Source organism: Hyla sarda, chromosome 6 (genome assembly GCF_029499605.1).
Source record: "Hyla sarda isolate aHylSar1 chromosome 6, aHylSar1.hap1, whole genome shotgun sequence".
Taxonomy (NCBI): domain Eukaryota; kingdom Metazoa; phylum Chordata; class Amphibia; order Anura; family Hylidae; genus Hyla; species Hyla sarda.
The window spans coordinates 90,117,245-90,142,334 of record NC_079194.1 but is presented as its reverse complement, the minus strand read 5'-3'; the positions used below and the strand labels follow the sequence as shown (position 1 = coordinate 90,142,334).

Here is a 25,090-nt window from a genome sequence, read left to right as displayed (position 1 = left end):
TCACCTGCACTCCCAGCCTATACCAGTGGGTTTGTGGTGGTGAAATTGAGGCAGAACAGCAGTCTGTGGTATTATGTTGCAGTTTTGATGTGTAGTTTTACCCTTTTCCTTAACATAATGCCTTATAAACTATCTTACAGTCATGCCTTTTTAATTCTAGGTGCATAGTATAAGCGAGAAAGGGTTACTTGTTGGAAACTCCAAATTAACCACACTTGGCAAGCCCTCAATGGGTAAGTACTTAAAAATTTTAACTGTTATATATGATATCAAGAATAAGTAAACCTGATGATTTAAAGAGGACCTGTAAATTCCCCCTGAAAGATTAGGGTGCCCTCACTCTGTGTTTTTATTTTATTCGCCTCTCTATTCCCGAGAAAAAAAATTTGTGCCCCATCTGACTACCTGTCAGATGGGTGTATCCTTCATTAAACTACTGTGCACAGATGCTGTAGTGAGGTGCTGTAACCTGCATGAAGGGCGTACTGGAGTTGGCTGTGGGATCTTAGGCAGCAGGATGGTATGAGATCTCTCATACGATCTTGCAAGTGTAGGTGGTGATGGAGGGTTACCTGCAGAATTCTTTGCTCTTCAAATCACCAGAGAATGCTTTGTAGTATAAGGGTAGAGTCACATGTGCCATATTTTGCTGCATATTTGCTTCTGCATATTTTCCTACCCATTGAAGTCAAAGGTTAGCAAAATATACAGCTGATTCTGATACCCATTGACTTCTTCAATGAGTACGAAAATACGCAATAACAAAAACGTAGCACTATATATGCCCTAAAAGTCCTGGCAGTACAGAGCTCATTTGCTTGTCTCTGGGAAATATGAGGGATCTGAAGAGCAAAGGATTCTGCTGGTACTACTTTCTCCATCATCCTTAACACTTGCAGAATGGTATGAGAGATCTCTTAGTGTCCTGCTGCCTGAGATAACACAGTTGACTCTAGCAAGCCTCTTATGCAAAATCACTGCAGCATCAGCACACAGTATTGTTATGAAGAGTATGCCCATCTGATGAATTCACTGACCATCAGGTGGGTACAAAAACATTCATATCTTGGGAATAGGGTGGAGGGAACTAATTAATTAAAAAAACAACTTTAGACTCAGGGTGCCCTAAGCTTTCAGGTTCTCTTTAAGTGAACGAGAATTTAAATGGGCAATGTCACACAAAAAAAAAACTTTTGCTATGTTGGTAAGCATTCAAAAGCAATAGGTTTTGCATTTGCTTTCATTAGAAAATTTTCAGTATTTCATACTGAAAAAGCCAGTTAAAAACCTGCTGTGTCCATGGAGACACTTCCTTGATTGACAGCTGTGAGCGCAGGGCTCACAGCTGGAGGAAAAATCCTCCCACTGTCAGCTTGTGTCCCACTACTGTCAGTGAGGACAAGCTGGGAGTTGTAGTTTTGCCAATGCTAGGGAAGATGTGAGCAGACAGCATACGGAGGGAGGGGGCAGAGACCTGTACAGTGAAGCCACGCCCCCTCCCTTTGAGAGGAATTCGGACTAGTGAGCTAAATTAAAAGTGTAATAAAAAAATAAAGGCGCTAGACACATAAAAATTAGATGTACATTGTCAGGATTCGGTATTGAGTGATTATATTTAAAAAAAAAAAAAAAATTTTGTTGGATCCGACGGGTACATTTTAAGCATAAAATATAAATATCAGTACTTCTCTTCCACTCTTTTAAAAAAAGCACAGATGCAATAGATGTTCTCAAAATGTTAATTGTCTTCAGTGCCAAGTAGCTGTCGGTCCCCTTTAACTTGAACCCCTGCAAAACCACATGAAACAGGCAAACATTTTTTCTTGCCTTTTTCGTTGGGGGACACTTCTGCCACAGTCTGAAATGGCAGTACCACAATAATAGTGCAAGCTTACAGAAAGGGTGGCCCTGTGTCCCCCTGACAAGTGAGTACAGTTCAAGCCAGGGGATCAACATCTGCTTTCAGTACCTCAAGGGAGCTACACTCAGGAGTGATTCAACTGGACTTTTGGAGAGGCAAGTATAAACACACTTCCCCAGGTCCCCTCTCCCCTTCTTTGTCAGGGTTTCCTTCCATTTTATCAAATCTATGGCTACATCTCACTGACAGGGTTACCATTCTCCACTCATATTGCCCCTCACATAGGTAGAGTAATGTGTTTTGCATGATCCTCATAACTGCTATACACGGAGTTCCTGCCATTATGCTGCCTGTCTCTCCCCTTCCCAGAGGCAGAATAATTGCGTTTTGCAGGATATCCTTCCACTCCTGCCATATGAAACTCCTCACATTGCTATGCAGAAGGACACATCAACCTTCACAGAGGTGTAATAACTGTTTTATGCATGGTACCCTCTCCTGCTATGCAGAGCATCTGATGTAGTTGGGCTCATTACCCTATTCCAAAGGCAAAGTAATGGAATTATTCAGGATATTCTTGCCTGCGTTGCGGAGCGACTGCTATGAAGTTGGTCCCATTACCCTCTTAGGTTGAGTAATTGTTTATGCTGTATACCCTGTCTTGGTATGTGGAGTTCTTGCCATTACTACGAAAGTCGCATTATTGTCCTCCTTGGCAGTGTTAGTTTGTTTGCAACATTCTCTACTCCTATATGGAGCACCTGTTGTCTGGTACACAAACAGTCTTATCCGTATCTTTAACATTGGTCTCCAAACTGTGGCCCTCCATCTGTGGCAAAACTACAACCCCTTAGCATGTCCGGATGTACTTGTAGGTGTTTCACAGGAATAGCAGCGAAGTGGGGGAGAAAAGTCAAAATCACAATTTTCACTGCAGGTATTCCAGTTTTTATCAAACTTTCTCCATAACATGGCAGATATTGACAGAAATGCAACTCAATATTTATTGCATTAATGCTGCAGTTTTTAGAATATGCCATATGTGCGCCACTTGAGTCAACCATAGGCCTCAGACATGAAGGAGCACCTAGTGTGTTTTGAGGTCTCCTTTTGATTTGAGTATTTTTTTTTTTTTGGTAGGCTCCATTGGAGAACACAGAGAATGTGGGTATATGCTGCTGACATTAGGCAACAAAAAGAAAGTCTGCCCCTCCTGGCAGGATATACCCGCCTACAGACAGAGCTAATCAGTTTTAGCTTAGTGTCCGTAGGAGGCATACACAGGTCTGAAGTTCTCCACTTTACTTTTTACTTAATTTTTTAGGGGGGGATACTTTTTGTTGTCAGAGCAAACACATCTCTCCCGCAGCTCTGCAGTCTCCCATACGGTGCAGCGGCGGTGCACTGACCAGCGCTCCCATTCAGCCTCTGTTCGCTGTTCTCTGCCTGCGGCTGTGCAAATAGTACTCGGCTGGCAGTTTACTTTCATTTTCGGTCGCCGCGAACGTGGCTGCCTGAGTGGCGGGGGTGATGTAAATTGAGGCTGTGGCTGCTGCTGCCCACTTGCGGCCTTTAGCAACGCACACTCACTGTTGGCCGAGCATTTCGGCGGGTCTCCCACACTCTTCTAGCCGGCCTATCGTTTTCAGTGCACACACTGGGGGTCATTGTCCTCCTATTAGTGCGGTGAGCGTGCTGCAGGGGTCATGCCTGACTGCCTCCTCCTTCTTTCCTCCAATGAGGGCCGGGCTGGCTCCTGTAACACCTCTGTATGTGGGTCCAGCCCTTCTGCTCCCCCCCCCCCCCCCCCAGAATGGGTTTCCTCCCTATCCCAGTAAATTTCCCGCCTGGCGCTGGTTTCCTGTTCCGTTGTTACTGCTTTGGATCGATCTTCCTTGTGCCCGCCCTCCAGGGAGGCTCGTTACCTCTCCCATGATCCTCCTTTTGGGTGATCTCACAAGCGCCATAAGTTGTTATCCTCTGGCTCTTCATCGGAATCCCAAGCTCAAGACAGGCGCTCTCCCCATGGATCTCGCTCCTCCTTCCCTGCACCCCGGCTCTCCAGGTCACCGTACAAGTTCTCCTTCTCTACGTGCCAGGTCCGCCTTGCCGTCATCTAAGGCTGCTTCCACCTGCTCCAATTCTCCTGGTGCGTTGGAGGATGAGGCATCTGGTTCTGCCTCTGATCCAGAGGTCCGAACTAGCGTGTCCAACATGGTGGACAGCTTGGTGTCAGCCATCAGGGACACTTTTCACCTAGAGGACCCCGGAACTTCGGACCCAGCTCTAGAAGTTTCCGTCCACCACTCCCGTCGCCCTCCTAAGGTATCCAGCTCTCATGCTGAATTTGACAGCTTACTGGGAGGGGCATGGAAGAATCCAGACAAACGCTTCCAAGGGACTAAGAAGGTTCAGGCGCAATTTCCATTTCCCCAGGACTTTATTGCGAAATAGACAGTCGCCTGCGGTGGATCCTCCATTTTCCAGTCTGTCAAAATCGACTACGCTACCATTAGCAGTTGCGGCCTCCTTTAACCCCTTGGGGACGGAGGGTTTTTCCGTTTTTGCACATTTCATTTTTTCCTCCTTACCTTTTAAAAATCATAACCCTTTCAATTTTGAACCTAAAAATCCATATGATGGCTTATTTTTTGCGCCACCAATTCTTTGTAATGACATCAGACATTTTACCCAAAAATCTACGGCGAAACGGTTAAAAAAATCATTGTGCGACAAAACTGAACAAAAAACATTTTGTAATTCTTGGGGGCTTCCGTTTCTACGCAGTACATATTTCGGAAAAAATGACACCTACTCTTTATTCTGAAGGTCCATACGATTAAAATGATACCCTACTTATATAGGTTTCTGGAAAAAATCATAACTACATGCAGGAAAATGTATACGTTTTAAAGGGTACCTCTCATCAAAAAAACTTTTTATATATTATAGATTAATGTATGCAGAATAACTTTACAATTGCATGTTATTAAAAAATATGCTTCTTTCTATTTAATTTTCCACTTTGAAGAAATGACCACTAGGGGTCTCCCTACCAGTCCTGGCAGCAAGCATTTCAGACTCATGCTGGAGTCCTAAACACTACGAGCTGCCAGTCTGCTTTGTTCACAAAGGAGAACACTCAGAGCTGCCAGCCTGCTTTGTTCACAGCCTTTTTGGCTGTGAACAAAGCAGACTGGCAGCTCTGAGTGTTTAGGACTCCAGCATGAGTCAGAAATGCTTGCTGACGGGACTGATCGCGAAAAATACAATAGAAAGAAGCATATTTTTCATTAACATGCTATTGGAAAGTTATTCAACATTCATTAATCTAAAATATATCAAAAGCTTATTTGATGAGAGGTACCCTTTAAAAATGTCATCTTTTGACCCCTATAAGTTAATTTTTTTTATTTTTCCGCATATGGGGTTGTATGAGGGCTCACTTTTTGCGTAGTGATCTGAAGTTTTTAGCGGTACCATTTTTGTATTGATCAGACTTTTTGATAGCTTTTTATTCATTTTTCCATGATATAAAAAGTGACCAAAAATACGCTATTATGGACTTTGGAATTTTTTTGCGCGTACGCCATTGACCGTGCGATATATTTTTATAATTTGGACATTTCCGCACGCGGCGATATCACAATGTTTTTATTTACAGTTTTTTTTTTTTTAAATGGCAAAAGGGGGGGAATCAAACTTTTATTAGGGAAGGGGATAAATGATCTTAACTTTTCTTCTTTCTCTTTCACTGCCGCGCTATTAGCCACGGGTCCTGGCCGTTGTTAGAGGCCAGGCCCGATCCGCTATGGCGGCGTGGCCCCGCCTTATAGAAAGGGAGTGGGCAAAGGGCATACAGGTACACCCTCCATCCCCCAACAGGTTAAGGATCTGGCAGACAATAAGATCGAGAATCTGGCCAAGTTCGCCTTTTGAAGTGGTGGGTTCATCCTTGCTTCTTGCTTTTGCTTCTGCTTGGGTGTCCAAAGCCCTGTCTGTTTTGGACTTCTCAACTACGCCAGGGCAATTTGTCTGGGGCCCCTTCGGAAGATCTGGCGAATCTTGCACTTCAACTCTCCAAAGCTGGAGACTATTTGTGCTCTGCTTCCTTGCAGTCCGCCCATTGTACGGCTTTTGCTACAGGTAACCTGGTGGCGATTTGTCGCTGAAGGCTTGGGATGCCAATGCCGCTTCTAAGAAGTCTCTATCGGAACTTCCTTTCTCCGGGACCCGGCTCTTCGAAAAATGCCTGCACGAGATTATCTCTGAGGCTTCTGGAGGTAAGAGCTCCTTATTACCGCAGAACAAGTCCTGCCGTACCGGTTCCCGACGAAAGTCATTGTCCTTTTGGCCTGGGTCGGGTACCCAGGCCAGTGCCCTCACAAGATAGGAAGGCTCCTTCCTTCAAGGAATGCACTTCCTGGAAGTCGGATAATCGATCAGGCCGCTTTACAGCCGGGCACCCGTAAGCCTCCCTCCGCCTGAAGGGACGCCCCGTCCCGATCCAGACCTTTGTTGTTCTTTCTTGGCAGCGGCCTTTCGGGTTGCACTTCGTGATACTCCCAGTTCCTCCCAAGGAGCGATTTTTATTTTATTTTTTTTCGGGGTTCTACTCGAATCTTTTCGTTGTTCCCAAGAAAGGGGGTCCGTCTGCCGTATCCTGGATCTGAAGCTCCTCAACCGCCACCTGCTCCTGCGTCATTTCCATGTGGAGTCTCTCTGTTCTGTGGTGGCATCCATGGATTAGGGAGAGTTCCTTTCATCGGTGGATATCTGGGACGCGTATCTTCACATACAGATTTTTTCTGGCTCATCAGTGGTATCTCCGATTTTGCCGTTTTGGAGGGTGATTTTCAGTTTGTGACTCTTCCTTTCGGCTTGGCCACAGCCCCAAGGGTCTTCACAAAGGTCCTGGCGGCAGCGATCGCTGTCCTTCGAGCCCAGGGTGTGTCCGTGATCCTTTACCTGGACGACCACCTGATCAAGGCTCCAACCAGGACCAGAATCAGGAGTGTCGTTTTCTCACTCTACAGACATTGGACTTTTTCTGGTTGATCCCCCCCCCCCCCCAGCCAAAACGGGACATCCTGACTCCCACCCAGTCCCTGATCTTCTTGGGACTCCGTTCGACACTGCAACTGCCCGGGTTTGGCTCCCGCTGGACAAGCGCTGCGCTCTGTCAGCAGTCGTTCGTCTTCTCCGTTGTACTGTTCGTCTCCCTTCGGTTCTGCATGGAAGTCCTGGGTCGGATGGTGGAGGCCATGGAAGCCATTCCCTTCACCCAGTTTCATTGGGAACACTTACACCACCCAAGTGTTTGATCAATTTTTTTTTTAAATAGTGGGTGTGAAAATGAAATTCTTCATCACTAAAATGCTGGCTCAGGAGTTCGAGCACTGTGCCTATTTGGGACTTTACACTGCAAAGACCGAGGGTTGTAGTGTAAATCAACATAAAAATAAAAAAAATCAGGAAAGTGATCCCAATTTTGAAACTATGCCCCTCAAGTAATGTAACGGGTGCAGTGAGCATTTAGTATAACATTTGTAGCTCTAAAATACTGTTTCCTTTTTTCACATGGAGGAAAAGGAGAAATGGCCTCCCCTATCAGAGCTCTATTTGCATTTAAAGAAATTTCTTTTTCTCGATCGGCTCCATTGGGGGACACAGACCTTGGGGGTGTATGCTGTTGTTGCTAGGAGACTTGACACTAAGGAAACCAAAAAAGTCGGCTCCTCCCAGCAGGATATACCCGCCTACAGAGCCTGAGGTAATCAGTTTAAGCTTAGTGTCTGCAGGAGATGGACACTGGTTTGGAGTTCTCCCCAGACCTGGTCTAACTTTTTTTTATTTTTCTAGATTAGGGACGTTTAGTTTCTTATTTCCTCTTATTTTCCTGTTTTCAGGTGGGGACTTTAGCGTTCACTGTTTCCCCATTTGTGATTGAGGGGGCACAGACATCGTGGATGTACTGTCAACCCCCTCTTGCCAACGGTCAGCGCCTGGGGTTGTACCTCATGGGTCCGGGTCCCCCACTTTTCCCTGCTCGTCTCTCTTTTTACTGCCTGGCATGATGTAGGTGATTAAAAGCTGACTGAAGACTTCATCAGAAGACTTCATTAGGTAAGTTCTTCTGACTAAGGTGAGTATTCCCCCCCCCCCCCTCCTTTTTCTTACAGGTTGGGGACTTGCTACCTCTGGAGACCCCCGGTTTTAGTCCCACTCCTCTTTATTATCAGCTAATGTGTGCATTTCTGAGGTGGCTCTGCTCTTCCTCCTCTCTTACTATCTAGGCAGGGGTTTCCTATTACTTTATTGGGGAACTGGGGGGGCTGGTGGTCAGTGGTGTAGGACTGTTAGCTCCTCTCTGGACACCAGTGTTTTAACGTTGGCAGTTCTGTATTTTCTTCTGCAGCCGCGGCTACAGTCTCACTCTGCCTATTTCCTGTGCTCTGGCCGTTCGGGGCACAGTTCACTTTCTCGGCAGTAAGCTGCCAGCAGCGCTTTCGACGCCGACATCGTTCCTCTCTTGGCGGGGTCTGCGCCCTGTGAGTGCAGAGGCGCGAAATCACTACAGCCAATGGGAACAGGCAGGGGAGCTTTTGGTCCAATCGGAGGCGCCCCAGTCTAACCCGACCCCTCTCTTCTCATTGGTCCTGCTGCCCCTGCTTCTCTCTCACAGCAGCTGTCTGGTGGGGGACACGGACGCTGATGAGACTATTTGTTTTATTTTACTCATGTCCGAGCCCAGAACTGTTCCACCCTCTAAGCAGGTACCTGGGGTCCTGGTCACCTACTATTCTGGCAAGGGCTGCAACTCTAAAATGCCTGAGTCTGTTGAACCCACCTGTTCCCACTGCACCGCCTGACCCCCCAGGTATTCCTACTCAGGATGTTCCCCCAGACCCAGTGGGCTCTGCTGCCCCTCCAATATGGGTGTCTTCCCTCTCTCTGTCTCTGACTTGGCGCAGGTCTCCCGTTCCATGGTGACTGCCTTGAAAGGGTCCTCCTTACACCGTTCCTCAAGAGACACTCTCTCCCTCACCCTATGTTAAACGCTCTCACAGGCGTAATAGGGGTCATTCCTCTGACTCCTCTCCGGAGTCTTTGTACAGACGTAGGCGCTCCATTCATGGGCATCGCCCCTCTGCTACATCTTCCTGCAAGCGTCGCTCTTTTAGAAGACGCTCCCCGAGTCGCCATTCTGGGTCCCCTGAACGGCGCACCAGGTCAGTGTCTCCTTCTTCTAAAGCGGCCTCCACCTGTTCCCACTTTCCTGGAGAACTAGTTGATGAGGCTTCTGCTTCTGCCTCTGATTCAGAAGACCGCACAGACATGATAACACGGTGAACTCATTGGTTTCGGCCATAAGAGAGACCTTTCACCTAGAGGACCCAGGAACTTCGGACGGTGTCCCAGAAGTTTCCTTTCATCGTGCCCGTCCGGCACCCAAGATGTTTAGCTCCCATGCTGAATTTGAAGCCTTGCTGGAGTCTGCCTGGAGGCATTCTGACAAGAGATTTCAAGAAACAGAGTAGGTTCAAGCGCATTATCCCTTCGCTAAGGACCTCATTGCCGGTGGACCTCACCTCCTACGGTGAACCCACCAGTTTCCCGCCTATCTAAGACTACTACCCTGCCGATGCCCTTGGCAAAAATTGCCTTGAGGTGGCGGGTTCATCTCTTCTCCCTGCTTTTGGATATCCCTGGGTTTCCAAGGCCCTTGCGATCTGTGTTCCCGACTCCGTTAGGGCTTTTCTTCTGGGGCTTCCTCGGAAGAACTGGCCGACTTAATTCTCCTACTTTCTAAAGCGGGAGATTTTCTATGTTCTGCTTCCATGCAGTCGGCCCGCTGTGCTGCTTTTGCCAAGGGTAATCTAGTGGCTCTCCGTAGATCCGCGTGGGTCAAAGCCTGTGATGCGGACGCAGCCTCTAAAACATCTCTCACTGAACTTCCATTTACTGGATCTAGGCTTTTTGGTAAGCGCCTTGATACGATCATCTCGGAAGCCACGGGAGGGAAGAGTTCCTTATTACCTCAAAATAAGGCCCGCAGTACTACTTCCTGCTGTAAATCTACCTCCTTTCGGACCTTCGGGGTCACAAAAGGGGCCAGGTAGGCGCCTTCTCGGGACAAGAAGGCTCACTTCAAGTCTCACCCATCCTGGAAATCAGATAACCGCTCGGGCCGCTTTGCGGCCAAGACGGGCACCCGCAAACCCATCTCTGCCTGAAGGGGCGCCCCCACCCGCGGATTTTTCTCGGGTGGGAAGTCGTCTGTTGCTTTTCCAGGATGTCTGGACCACGCTTGTGCAGGACTCCTGGGTCAGAGATGTGGTATCCAACGGTTACCGGATCGAGTTTGCCTCTCTTCCAATGGATCGTTATTTTCCTTTCTTGAGCCCCACGGTCTCCCTCTCTGGCAAAGGCCTTTCGGGGTGTGCTTCAGTCCCTCCTCTTTCAGGGGGTCATTGTCCCGGTTCCTCCCAAGGAACGCTTTCGAGGTTTTTATACCAACCTCTTTGTACTAACCAAGAAAGTGGGCTGAGTATGCCCCATCTTGGATCTAAAGCTCCTCAACCGGCATCTCCTCCTGCGTCACTTCCGCTTGGAGTCTCTCCGTTCGGTCGTGGCGACCATGGATCAGGGGGAGCTTCTTTCCTCAATGGACATCAGGGACGCCTACCTCAATGTTCCGATTTTTTCCAGGACACCAGCGATTCCTCCGCTTTTCTGTTCCGGAGGGTCATTTTCAGTTTGTGACTCTCCCCCTCGGCCTGGTCACAGCTCCGATGGCATTCACCAACTTCCCTTACTTGGACGACCTTCTGATAAAGGCTCCGTCCAGAGACCAGAATCTAGAGAGTCTCATCCTCACTCTTCAGGCTCTGTCTCGCTTCGGTTGGTTAGTCAATCAGGACAAGTCCGTCCTATCCCCCACCCCACTCAGTCTTTGGTTTTTCTGGGACTTTAGTTCGACACCCAGTCCGCCCAGGTGCACCTCCTGCCGGGCAAACGGGTGACCCTTCTGTCGGGGGTTCGTATTCTCAGGAACCCCTCCCCTGTGTCCTTTCACTTTTGCATGAAAGTCCTGGGTCGGATGGGGGCAGCCATGCAGGCCTTTCCTTCGCTCAGTTTCATTTTCAACCCCTTCAACTCGCGATTCTATCCCGGTGGGACAAGTCTCCCTTGTTCCTCGATCACAAGATTGTACTTCCTTGGACATCTCGCCACTCCCTTCTGTGGTGGCTCCGCTCCCCCCTACTTCTTCAGGGGCGCTCCTTCCTGCCCCTCCATTGGCTGGTGGTCACGACGGCTGCCAGCCTTTCGAGTTGGGGGGGGGGGTTGTTTTCCGAGACCGGACAGTCCAGGGCCTTTGGTCTCCCAGAGAGACACTCTTCCCGATCAACATCTTGGAACTGAGGGCAGTCTACCTTTGCCTGTTACATTGGGAGATCCTTCTCCAGGGCCGCCCAGTTTGGGTCCAGTCGGACAACTGTACTGCGGTGGTGTACATCAATCGCCAGGGCGGCACTCGCAGCTTGTAGGCGATGGCCGAGGTTTCATGGATTCTTCTCAGAACTTAGTGTTCCATCTATCTCGGCAATTCACTGCTACCTCTGGGGAACTCCAGATGTGGACCTCTTTGCATTCCGCCACAACCAGACAGTTCCCCTCTTTGTGTCGAAGTCGCAGGACCCCCGGCCTCTGGCAGCGGACGCGCTGGTGATTCCTTGGTCGGGGTTCGTCCTACCTTATCTTTTCCCTCCTCTTCCCCTCCTTCCCAGGGTCCTGAGGAAGCTCAAAGTGGAGGGCATTCCCGCCATTTTCGTGGCTCCAGATTGCCCGCGGAGGGCGTGATACACTGACGTAGTCCGGCTGCTGGACGACTTTCCGCTGCACCTTCCGCTTCGTCCAAACCATCTCTCTCAGGGTTCCCTGTGCCACCCCAATTTACTGTCGCATTTGATGGCGTGGCGGTTGAGACCGCGGTACTAAGGGCCCGTGGCTTCTCAACACAGGTGATTCGCACCATGAAGGCGACCATTTTGCAGCGGATCAGGTCTGCCATTTCATAAGCTTACCGTTGCAGGGGGAAGCCCCCTCCTTTCAGGGTTTCAGCTCACTCCACGCGTTCTGTCGGAGCTTCCTGGGCTCTCCATAACAGGGCTTCAGCCTCAGTCTGTAAGGCGGCTTTACCTGGTCGTCCTTGCACACTATTACTAAATTCTACCAGGTTCATACCTTTGCATCCGCTGATGCTAGTATGGGCCATAAGGTGTTGCAGGCGGCGGTGGCCAGCCTGCCCCTTGATTGTTTTCTGTACCCACCCAAGGGACTGCTTTGGTACGTCCCAAGGTCTGTGTCCCCCAATGGAGCCGATAGAGAAAAAGGGATTTTTGTCTTGCCGTAAAATCCTTTTCTCGGAGGATCTATTGGGGGACACAGCTCCCGCCCTTTCTTTGGTGGTCCAGTTTTTGGTTGCCTGGCAGAGGGTGTGTTCAGTTAATTTTTTGTTCTGGTTGCCTCGGACTGGTCTTAGTTTCTGCCTCTTGGTCCTCTCCTACTGCTTGGGGACTAAACGGATTACCTCAGGCTCTGTAGGCGGGTATATCCTGCTGGGAGGAGCCGACTTTTTTGGTTTCCTTTAGTGTCAAGTCTCCTAGCAACAACAGCATACACCCCCAAGGTCTGTGTCCCCCCAATGGATCCTCCGAGAGAAGGATTTTACGGTAAGACAAAAATCCCTTTTCTTCTTTTTTTTTTCAAATCAACTGGTGCTAGAAAGTTAAACAGATTTGTAAATTACTTCTATTCAAAAATCTTAATCCTTCCAGTACTTATCAGCTGCTGTGTACTATGGAGGAAGTTGAGTCGTTCTTTTTGTCTGGCCACAGTGCTCTCTGCTGACACCTCTGGCACTGTCTGGAGCAGGAGAGATTTGCTATGGGGATTTGCTGACATAGAAAGAGGTGTCAGCAGAGAGCGCTGTGGTCAGACAGAAAATAACTATATAACTTCCTCTGTAGCATACAGCAGCTGATAAGTACTAGAAGGATTAAAGGGGACATGTATTATCATTCCCTTTAGACTACTTTTCACATCTAAAAATTTTGCGCAATTGCGCCTTCCTTTGCCTTTGTGCTGCATTTTTTTGGGTGGATTAGTTTCTTAAGTTGTAACCTGTTTGGTGTACTGTACACCACTTAATCCAGTGGACTGGTATGTATCCTTTGCACAAACAACCTTTTTTTTTTTTTTTTGCACAATTGCGCTTATTTTTTTTCTTTTTTGCAAAAATTGACTACAAATCTACGAGTGGTAGCAAGGACACGTAGAAAAGTGTCGGATGCTAGACGATCCAGGAGACAGCCCTCAGCACTGCAATACAATACTACAACTACTCCGATCATGGGACAGAATCTGTGCCATGATGGGAGTAGTTGTAGTACCTCAGTGCTGAAGGCTGGCTCCTGCACATCCCCCGGCTGCGGGACTCTATTGGGACTGTTAGGACTACTACTCCCATCATGGACAGACTCCCATCATGGACAGGACTACGTCAGATTCGGTTGACTGCGACGATGACCAGCATTTTTTTTTTAATCAATAAAAGGGTTAACGAGGGTGGTGGGGGCGTGTTTTTTTTATTATTTTTTTAAATAAAATTTTGTTCTCTGTGTCGTGTTTTTTATAATTTAATTTTCAGGCCATCTTGTAGACGGAATCCTTTACTAAGCTGGGGCTTAGCGTTAGCACCAAAACAGCTAGGGTTAACCCCTAATTATTACCCTTGTACCCTCCGCCACAGGGGGTGCCAGGAAGAGCCGGTACCAACAGTCCCGGAACGTCAAAAATGGTGCTCCTGGGCCTAGGTGGTAACAGGCTGGCGTTATTTAGGCTGGGGAGGGCCAGTAACAATGGTCCTCGTCCACACTGGTAACGTCAGGCTGTTGCTGCTTGCTTGGTATCTAGCTGAGAATGAAAATACGGGGAACCCTATGCGTTTTTTTTTTTTTAATAAATTAAATAAAAAAACGCATAGGGTTCCCCATATTTTCAGTATCAGCCAGATACCAACTAAGCAGCAACAGCCCGATGTTACCAGGGTGGGTGAGGACCATTGTTACTGGCCCTCCCCAGCCTAAATAATGCCAGCCTGTTACCACTTAGGCCCAGGAGCACCATTTTTGACGCTCCGGGCCTGTTAATGTACCAGCTCTTCCCGGCGCCCCTGTGGCAGTGGGTACCGGGGTAATAATTAGGGGTTAGCACTTGCTGGTTTGTGGCTAACACTAAGCCTCAGTTTAGTAATGAATTCCGTCTACAAGATGGCTTCCACTATTAAGCCTGAAAATTCAATTCTAAAAAAAACACGACACATTGAAGAAAAATATTTATTTAAAAAAACACTTCCCCACAGCCCTCATTAACCCTTTTATTGACATTAAAAAACCACTGGTCATTGTCGCATTCCACCGAATTGGATGTAGTCCTCCAAATTCACGTATCTGAGATACGCACTGGGGAGTGCGCCCATACTGCAGTGTAACGGAGCCCCAAATTGTGGACGTCTGCCTACTGTATCCTGTTTATACAGTCATCTATAGATGGGTGTATATACAGGATAGTGCACAAAGACTTAACCCAGAACTGCTCAGCTGCAGCGTGGGTTAACTCTTTCCTTGCTGGGCTCCTGTATAGTATACATCGGTACACTATGCACCCCTGTATAGTATACAGTCGGCGGAGGTAAGTAGTGATGCTCTGCACCCAGTATATGTATATACTATGCATCACTCATTACGTCCTTATACTCTGTGGGCCAGGCACTCAGCATCTGACAAACAGAGTGGTACCTGAAGGCAGTGAAAAAAATCGCCAAAGGGTAAAAAAAAATTTTCAACACACCAGCAAAAATGCAAGAAAAAGCTGTGACAGTTTTTCTGATGTTTTTGCTGGTGGACAAAAAACCTCAATGGAATTCGAACCTCAAAGCGACAGAGTAAAATCCCTGTCCACTTTTCCTGTGAGGTGTAGATCAGGTGTACAAATAAACTGTGTGGAAATTTAGAACTTTGCACGAAATTTATCATGTGCCTTGCACAAGTATGGTAAATTTTTGCACCAAATTTAGACTAACCAAAATGATGTACAAAAAACTTCTACCAACACCAACATTGATACATGTCCCCCTAAGATTTTTCAATAAAAGTAATTTACAAATCTGTTGAACTTTTCTGGAGCCAGTTGATATAAAAAAATAAAATAAAAAAATGGTTTTCCACCAGAGTACCCCTTTAAGGCCTTAGTATTATCTTGATGAAGACCTAACAATTACATAAATTCAGAGGGAGAAAAAAAACACATTGACATTGTTACAGACCCACACACCCTGAGGAATGCAGATACTGGTGAAGGGCCCATTTTGACTGCACAAACGTTTCATGAATTTGTTTTTCAGGAATGGATACAGTGCAGTGTGTGGGAAAAAAAAAATAAAAAAAATCCTACTGATATGCCATCTCTGTACCTACAATGATGAACCCAGAGCATGCCAAAAGTAAAACTTGTGCTCGCCCCAAGCCCTATACAGTGGTCCCTCAACATATGATATTAATTGGTTCCAGGAGAACCATCATATGTTGAAACCATCATATGTCTATGTAAAAATGGTAATTGGTTCTGGGGCCTTGGAACCATTGTATGTTGAATCCATATCTCTATGGGAAACTGCTAATTGGTTCTGGGATGACCATTGTATGTGGAGTGTATGGGGAGTGTTTAACAAACCAGGGTGCCTCCAGCTTTGCACAACTACAACTCCCAGCGTGCATGTACAGCCATTGACTGTCTGGGCATGCTGGGAGTTATAGTTTTGCAACAGCTGGAGGCACACTGATAGGGAAACATTGATGTATGGGGTGTATAGTGTGTATATGTATTGTATGTGATGTGTGACATCGCATACAGTACTGTACAGTTCTTTAAATACCTTCAGGGGGGGACAGAATGTCCTCCATTATGATCCTGCCGACTACAGCTCTATAGGAAAGGAAGGGGAGGGCAGCCAGCTGCTCATTGGATGCCTGCAGCAAGATGCTCCAGGCTATTGGCTATGGCTGCACTGGGGGGCGGGGCTTACACGGAGCTCACAGTGGAAGCCTGGACAGCATGTGAGTAACAGGAGGCAGAACGGGGCACATTAAACAACTATCTGTCAGTTGCTGAAGTTGTCAGCTCTGTCAGATAGCTGTTTGTATGATGGCCCCGACACACAGCAGCATCATATGTCGATGCTGCCTTCAACATACGATGGTCTCTGAGAGGCCATCATATGTTGAAATGATCATATGTCGGGGCCATCATAAGTCGGGGGGTCACTGTACTCTGCTTTATCTTTCTTGGAACATTTTGTGTAGTCCTAAATGGTTACCTAAAAGTACGATGGCTCAGGGAGAAGAGAGCACTGTGCGCTTTTGAGGCCTGACAGTTGCAGAAATAAAAGGAAAATAAAAATGAAAGAAAATTTAAATTTCCCACCAACATGCTGTGTACCCAGTATGATAAACCCAGAGCATGCCAATATAATACATGTGCCTCATTTGGATAGGGGATAAGATGCCTAGCAGCGGAGTACCCCTTTAAAGAGCTCGCAATCATAAGTCTTTTTACCAGTGTGTGTGACCTTCGGTGACATTGTGGGACTATACAGTAACCCCCCGACATGTGATGGCCCCAACATATGATCAAATCTACATATGATGGCTTCTCAGAGGCCATCGCATGTCTATGTCAGCATCGACATACAATGCTTTTATATGTTGGGGCCATCGCATTAACTGCTATCCGACAGAGCAAAATGCTTAAGCTGCTGTCGGATAGCAGTTTAAGCATCCCGGACAGGTTCACTTACCTATCCCTGCTGCTCCGGGTCCACTTCGCGATCCTCCAGCGTCTTCTGCATCTTCTCCGGGGTCTGGGCCTCTTTCCGGCGTTATGTCGCTGCGCACGCCGTCCCGGCACAGCAACGTAGTAATGTCACCAGAAAGCGAGGCCCAGACACCGGAGAAGATGCGGAAGAACCCGGAGGATCCCGAAGAAGACGCCGGAGCAGCGGGACAGCATCGGGAGCGGTGAGGACGCGGTCCAGAGCGGCGGGGACAGGTGAATATTGAATGCACTTTTTACATTGCACGAATCCCTCAACATACGATGGATTCGACAAACGATGGGTCGTTTGGAACAAATTACCATCGTATGTTGAGGGACCACTGTAATCATGAACTGGCTTGTTCTGAGCAGCAGTCATCAGTGCTGGTTTCAGAAGTAGAGGGTGACACTTAAATATTCTTGTGGAATGTAATAGTTGCAGTGCACACAGCTGAAAAACTACCTGACCACTGCTGAGAATGAAGGCTCCCAAATTCCAGCTCTGAGCCGAAGAGAACCGGATGAACATGCAAAGTCCTTTTACATGGAGATGATTCTGAACAGAAACAACAGGCATTTACCAACCTGTTTTTAGTAGCTGCATTCTCTGTGAATGTGCAAAGGTGTCCTTAACATAGCATTAGCCAGACTAATAATGGCTGATTTTATCTCAAATGAACATGCTATTATTAAAAATACAAAACATTCATAAAGAGATGTTAAAAGCTGCTTTATACCTTCTGTTTTAGAAAGTTAGACATATGTTATCTGTGTGAAATACAAACAATAATGTGATCTCCCCCAAAGGTTGTTTTTATGGCTTTAACTCGTAGATTTATGCAAAACACACAAAACATGTTTGAAGAAGCATTTAAAACTTCAACAATAGCTTTTTTGTCATATATATGCACCTTTGTTGCAAAGGCCTTACAACATACTATGAAATCCAGATTTTGGTTTAAATATATTAATTTGACCTACATCTTGATGGATGTGTGTGAATTAAATGCCATTCTTGACTGTCTTTTCCTGGTCAAGAAATATTGTAGGTAAAGTGGAAAAAGGATTTGCATGGATTTTTGTGACTATAGTTAGTTTGTTTTTTCTCTTACAGGTGTGTATCTGTCTAAGTTTGCTGATTTATTGCAGACCAATCCTTTAGATGGAGGAGCAACTGGGTGTGTTTTCATATTTAAAGTAATAAAGGTAAAGTTCATTTTATCTTTTTTTATATACTGCGTAAAAGATATGTTCACCTCACATTTGAGCTTTCCTTTGAAGGTGTACTTCTGAGGTATACTGCCATATCACCTATACTGCCCGCTCTACTGGAGCTGAATGGCGCAATCTCCCCTGGGGCGGGCTGATATATGGTGGCCCAGCTTGGCTCAAAGAATAGCTGATGCCCTCCGGCTCTAGAGCCACTTACGAGGCTCTTAACGGTTCCTAATACTGTTGCAGGTTGCTAAGGTGGGGGGGGGGGAGGGGTGCTATATACAGTAATAGGAAATGCTAAAGAGCCACAGAATTGGCTGTAAAACCACGTGGCAGCAGCTGCTGTTTAGCAGACAGTTTGCTCAAAGTTGTCCCATTAATAAATGTTCATATAACACAGTTACATCACTCGAACTTCCAGATGTATTAACCTGGAGGCTGGTGAGGAATAGCATAAAGTGGCATCTATTACTTATTGGCCATATTGGAATCTATTAGACGTTCTTTTTTTCTTCTTCTTTTTTTAAGGTGTTATCCAGCCGAAATTCACTTATAGCAGAGTGCTGTACTGTATTTGGGTATTTCCTTTTTATCAGAAATTTAATAGAATACAAGTTGACTGCACACACACTTTTTGAAGCACAAAGAGCCAGGTCTCCGTTCTGGAGATTGCTTAGACTTATCCCTTTTATATAAGCGATTTTGAGATGGATATATATAGAGAGAGTTATTATCAATTCAAATAGAGAGAACAGACCTGGTCACACATCCACATTAAACTAACAGGTCATTAGTGTACTTTATGATCATGAAGTGCAAGCCCGCTAGCCACGTCATGGCCACCTGTAAGTAGCGGGTCCCTAGCATAAAATGGCGTAGCACTGATCGGCGACCACCACCGCTGCAACACCAGTGCCCACAGGGGTGAACGACCCACTGGCAGAGCAGCACCAATGCCACTCAAACCAGTCCCAGGTCCGCACCTCACCACAGACACAGCACCGCGGCAGCAATTTATGCCGCACAGCACCCCACCACCAGTGTCAACAGATGTAAAAGCTCACTCACCATGTGCTCCCAGTCAGAGACTGAGACTGCCAGGAAGTATGGGGCCCTATTCAGCTTCCTGACAAATTTATAAAGGGCTGGGCTGAGGGGGAGGAGCAGAGTGCTGGCCAAGTAAAAAACTAAAAAGATAGGGGGGATAGAAAATGCAATGTGAATTCAAATAAATATATATATATATATATATATATATATATATATATATATATATATATATATATATATATATATATATATATATATATATATATATATATAAATATTTATTCTCACTGTCTGCGGCCCCATTCTGTAAAGCTGTAGCTCTGCTCCCTTATTCAACTGTGCGCAGAATGGTTTCCCTCTCCATATCATGGTGTCATATGAAGGAGCATGGGACCATACATATAACTTTGCCTCTGCCTGCACACTGTAATGCTATGGAGGAAGCAATGTGATGTGTATCGTCACATGCTCATCACATAGGACGCTATGATATGGACGTGGAAGTGAGTCGGCACAGGGGAGTAGAGCAGAGAAACGTTTTTACACAGCATGGCCACAGACAGGATGAAATCTGAAAGAAAGTGTCTCACAGGGCCATCCTACTTACAGGGTGGAAAGAGACCTACCGGGCAAACTACGTGGAGGTGTCCTACCTATATGTGGGGGACAGCAAGCCACCTGAAGGGAATTCCTACCTACAAGAGGGCAAACTACCTGCAGAGCAATCCTGCCAACGAGGGGGGGAAACAGTAGAATCTCTTTGCTGGCCGGGAAGTGGAGCGCTGTGCTGACCACTTCCCCACTAATAACATAAGATGGCAGCTGGTCTCAAGAGTGTCTAATTGACATGTCAAAAGTTTAATTGACAGTAACGCTTTAATAAAAAACTAAATAGAAGAACTAGGGGGCACAATCCTAGGCTTATTGGGGGAAGATCAGTCTCATAAAATATAATTTTACTGAAAGAGTAGTAGAAGTTCGGAACAAACTACCAGTAAATGTAGTTGGCAAATCCAGAGTAAGTGAAGGTAAGCCTGCTTGGGATTTACATATATTTGTCCTAAGATAAAAAAATAAAAGAAATATAGGGGGTCAACTAGATTGACCAGATGGTCAATTGCAGCAATCTTCTTTGTTTCTATGTAATTTGTTTTGTTTTGAAAGCAGTGGTGCACATTCTCCCAACTACATTTCACAACATGTATTGGATAAAACTAAATATATATTGGTCATTGAAATGGACCTGCGGTTAGACCCAAAAAAAAAAAGTTTTTAGCTTTGTAGTTTTAATTCTTGTTATGCTTCCTTTTTTACTGAACTGTCAGAAGGACAGGAACTTTATTTCAAAAGGGGTGGCTGCTAGGCTTATAAAAATGGAATGGTGGGGGCGTGGGTAATTGGGATGGTGGGTGTATCAACGTTTCTAATACCCCCTGAGCCTATCATTCTCACACCATTTTGCAATAAAGTTCCCACCATTCTCACAATTCAGTGAAAGGTAAGAAAGGCATCTAAATCTCTAGCAAAATCCTTGCTCTTGGGAGTTGAGTGCAAGAAAGTGGAAAAAACATTATAATATGGACGCCTGAGGCTACAAATTTATTAGTGTAGGGAAAAATTATACAATTTAATTATATAATAATAAACAGTCCTCAAAGAAATATAGGAAAATATAGTAAATAGAGATTTGTATCCGGTGTGTGTTTTTCAATATATTTCATACTAAAAATGAAGACCATGTATAAAAAAAAAGTGGAAACACCATGGGAATTAGGACACCCAAGGCTACAAATTATAAAAAATAAAAAAAATTCAATCTGTTCGAACAGACCACAGGTCGTCTTTATGGGGTTTATTGTTATAAATGGCTAAGTTCTTACATTTTGGGTAATCAAATTTGGTTTGCTGTAAAACTGATATGACACTCTGGAATTCATATGTATGGTGAAAATGTAATCTGGTTATCTGATTTTATATTAATAAATCTATAATCTTTTTTTTTTTTTTTTTTTTTTTTTTTATACAAAGGGAAAAATGAAAGCTGTTTATGATAACTTTAGGATTAACCAGGAATCTTTTGGCAATGTTCTGGATCCCGCGCCTAAACATGAGTGCCACGTGTTAAAGAACATGAATGCAGTTACAGCTTTGCTGTCTTACAGGGCATTTGAACGTACTCAGGTACCTGTTAGTGTGTCTGTGTGTGTGTATACATATGTGAGATTCAAAAGTGTTCATAGTGCCTTAGAATCACATTACGCTGGGTCTTGTGCTGGAGGCAGGTGCTATCGAGATGGAGGAGGATGCTTCATCTCCTAATGCACAGTTGTGTGGCATGACTATTGTGCCTCTGCTAAGGTATTTAGGAGCCAAATTCAAAATAAATTGTGCACTGTGATGCACCATAGTAATTTTTCATTGAACTTTTATAGGTACATTTTAAAAGCCGTGTAGGATACATTTCTTGTCCTGTTTTGCGCTAACCAGCAGTACTGGCTGAGTGCGGGGGACGCTGATCAGTTTGATGCTGACTGTGCCCGGATCCGCCCGGCCGATATCTTTGTTTTTCCCTATATGCTAATTACTGACGTCACTGCCGCAGTGCCAACCAGCTCATCAATATTAATTTCCTCCCTCCAGCTCTACCTCTTCTCCCGGTGACTTCAGAGTGTCAGTTAACGCCGCCTGTGCCTGTTAGCATTTAATTAGCATATAGGGAAAGACAAAGATATCGACCGGGCGGATCCGTGCAAAGTAAGCATCAAACTGATCAGTGTCCCCCGCCCTATCAGCCAAGAGGAGCACTGTGCACGATTAATTTTAAATTCTGTTCCTAAATACCTTAGCGGAGGCACCATTTTCCTTTCCCCTTGGAACTGGGATTTTTTAGACGAAGCGTCCTTCTCCATAGCACCCGTCTACAGCACAGTACTCTGCATAATGTGATTCCATGGCACTAAATTTTTCATTGGAGACGGGTGCTATGCAGATGAAGTGGCAATTCACAAGCATTAGCCAACAATGCCTCCATTAAGGTATTTAGGTGCAAAATCCGAAATGATAATAATTTAGAAAGTTGACAGTGCTGCACTATATTCCTTTTTCATTAAACTTTACAAGCAGCCTAGGAAACATTTTCTTGTCCTGTTTTGGTCTCCAATTTTAGCCTTTGACTTACAACAAAATACTTAAAATTGTTTATATAATGTGAAAATTAAGTTGTAAAATAATAAACTGGTTTTGTCTTTTAGTATTATTTTTATGAGTATGGATTTGATGAAGTTCTCAAGAAACCTAGACATGTGTGTCCATATGCAGTTGTGTCATTTGGGTACAAGACTGATCAGAAAACAAGAAGACCATCTTCACCTCTGTCAGGGTTCGTAGTGCATCTCCATCTTGTTTTTGAGGGAGCATGGTGCCGGCTTAGAAGTCATAAGTGTCATTTATCTGAACATGCTAATAAAGGCTGTAGTGCACTAACCTGATGACTGCCTTCCCAAACAGATACCTCATATACAGTCATGGCCATAAATGTTGGCACTACTGACATTTTTCAAGAAAATGAAGTTTCTCACAGAACAGAATTGCAGTAACACGTTTTGTTATACACAAATTTATTCTCTGTGTGTATTGGAACTAAACCAAAAAATGGAGGCAAAAAAGAGAATTGGACGTAATGTCACTCCAAACTCCAAAAATGGTCTGGACAAAATTATTGGCATCTTTAACCTAATATTTGGTTGCACACCCTTTGGAAAAAAAATTACTGAAATCACCATCAATAAGCTTCTTACACCTCTCAGCCGGAATGTTGGACCATTCTTCCTTTGCAAACTGCTCCAGGTCTCTCTTATTGGAAGGGCGCCTTTTCCCAACAGCAATTTTAAGATCTCTCCACAGGTGTTGGGATTTAGATCTGGACTCATTGCTGGCCACTTCAGAACTCTCCAGCGCTTTGTTGCCATCTATTTCTGGGTGCATTTTGATGTATGTTTGGGGTAATTGTCCTGCTTGAAGACCCAAGATCTCGGACATAAACCCAGCTTTCTGACTGGGCTGTACAGTGCAACCCAAAATCCATTGGTAATCCTCAGATTTCATGATGCCTTGCACACATTCAAGGCACCCAGTGCCAGAGGCAGCAAAACATCATTGAACCTCCACCATATTTCACTGTAGGTACTCTGTTCTTTTCTTTGTAGGCCTCATTCTGTTTTTTGTAAACAGTAGATGTGCTTTACCAAAAAGCTCTATCTTGGTCTCGTCTGTCCACAAGACGTTATCCCAGAAGGATTTTGGCTCACTCGAGTTCATTTTGGCAAAATGTAGTCTTCCTTTTCTATGTCTCTGTCAACAGTGGGGTCGTCCTGTGTCTGCTGCCATAGCATTTCATTTAAATGTTGATGGATAGTTCGCACTGACACTGATGCTCCCCGAGCCTGCAGAATGGCTTGAATATCTTTTGAAACTTGTTTGGGGCTGCTTATCCACCATCCGGACTATCCTGCGTTGACACCTTTCATAAAGGTTTCTCTTCCTTCCACACCCAGGGAGCTTAGCTACAGTGCCATGGGTTGCAAACTTATTGATAATGTAGCACTGTGGACAAAGGCAAATCTAGATCTCTGGAGATGGACTTGTAACCTTGATATTGTTGATATGTCTCTCGGCTCCATTGGGGGACACAGACCAGGGTTATATGCTGCTGTCTCTAGGAGGCTTGACACCAAGGCAACAGAAAAGTCGTCTCCTCCCAGCAGGGTATACCTGCCCACAGGCATCTGAGTTGTAGCTTAGTGTCTTAAGGAGGTAGACTCTGGTCTGGGTTCTCCCCAGACCAGGTTACACATTTTTTTATTTTTTCAAGTTTAGGGACATTTAGAATTTTATCTCCCTTTTTTTTTAATGTTTTCAGATGGGGACTAAGGAACATAGCCCTACCTTACTTTCAGGTGTTTGGGGGACATATGCAGTGGTGTGGCACATATTGCAGTGGTGTGGACTGTATTCAGGCGCTGGCGTTTTCTCCCCACCTCCCGTTCCTCAGCAGCCGTGGCTGCCGACTTTCACTTTATGCGAGTGTCTGCTTCAGCCTCAGCCGCATCTTGCGCCCATGTCTCAGTTCCCGTCGGCAGCGTGTCGGCAGTTCTACACGCTGACGGCGGTGTTTTCACCCGCTCCCTTCCCATTGCGCTCGCATATGCGCTCAGGGCTGGGAGTGGGCGCCATTAACTCCCGACCACATGTTATCGCCGCGGGCTCTGCACGTACTTTAGCGTTCCGTTTATTCTTACGGAAGGTCGTCGTAAAGGACAACCTGCTTCTAAGGCCACCATTTCTCAGTGGGTCCGATCTGCTATTTCGGAAGCTTACTGCTGCAAGGGGAAAATCCCACCCTTCAGGGTTTTGGCTCATTCCACCCGTTCTGTCGGGGCATCCTGGGCCCTCCACAACAAGGCTTTGGCCTTGCAGACCTGTAAAGCGGCCACATGGTCATCTTTGCACACTTTCACTAGGTTCTACCAGATTCATACCTTTGCATCAGCTGATGCTAGTCTGGGCCGTAAGGTGTTGCAGGCGGCGGTGGTCCAGCCATCCACCTGACTGATTTCCTTGCCCACCCAAGGGATGGCTTTAGTACGCCCCATGGTCTGTGTCCCCCAATGGAGCCGATGGAGAAAAGGAGATTTTTATGCTTACCGTAAAATCTTTCTCGAAGGATCCATTGGGGGACACAGCTCCCACTCTTTTTCTGGTGTTCCTATTTCGATTATCTGTCAGAGGGTGTGTTCAATTACTTTTTCTTCTGGTTTCTCGGACAGTTCGTGGTTTTTCTCTTGACCTGTCGGTCTTCTCCTCTTGTTCTGGGACTAAAACTGATTAGCTCAGATGCCTGTGGGCGGGTATATCCTGCTGGGAGGAGCCGATTTTTCTGTTGCCATAGTCAAGCTTCCTAGAGACGGCAGCATATACCCATGGTCTGTGTCCCCCAATGGATCCTTCGAGAGAGAGATTTTACGGTAA

The 25,090-nt window shown here is 45.8% G+C and overlaps 1 protein-coding gene across 5 annotated transcripts in view; it reads left to right on the top strand.

The window, feature by feature from the left end:
* TASOR (transcription activation suppressor) overlaps positions 1-25,090 on the top strand; it is a 140,976-nt gene that overhangs the window by 22,675 nt on the left and 93,211 nt on the right. For all 5 annotated transcript variants that reach the window (XR_008844930.1, XM_056524397.1, XM_056524396.1 and 2 more), the window contains exons 4-7: positions 161-233; positions 17,913-18,004; positions 21,092-21,244; positions 22,315-22,442. Coding sequence is in view for 4 of the 5 variants with exons in the window: in XM_056524397.1 (XP_056380372.1) it covers positions 161-233; positions 17,913-18,004; positions 21,092-21,244; positions 22,315-22,442 (446 nt within the window). In the remaining variant the exon portion in view is untranslated. The remainder of the gene's footprint in view (positions 1-160; positions 234-17,912; positions 18,005-21,091; positions 21,245-22,314; positions 22,443-25,090) is intronic.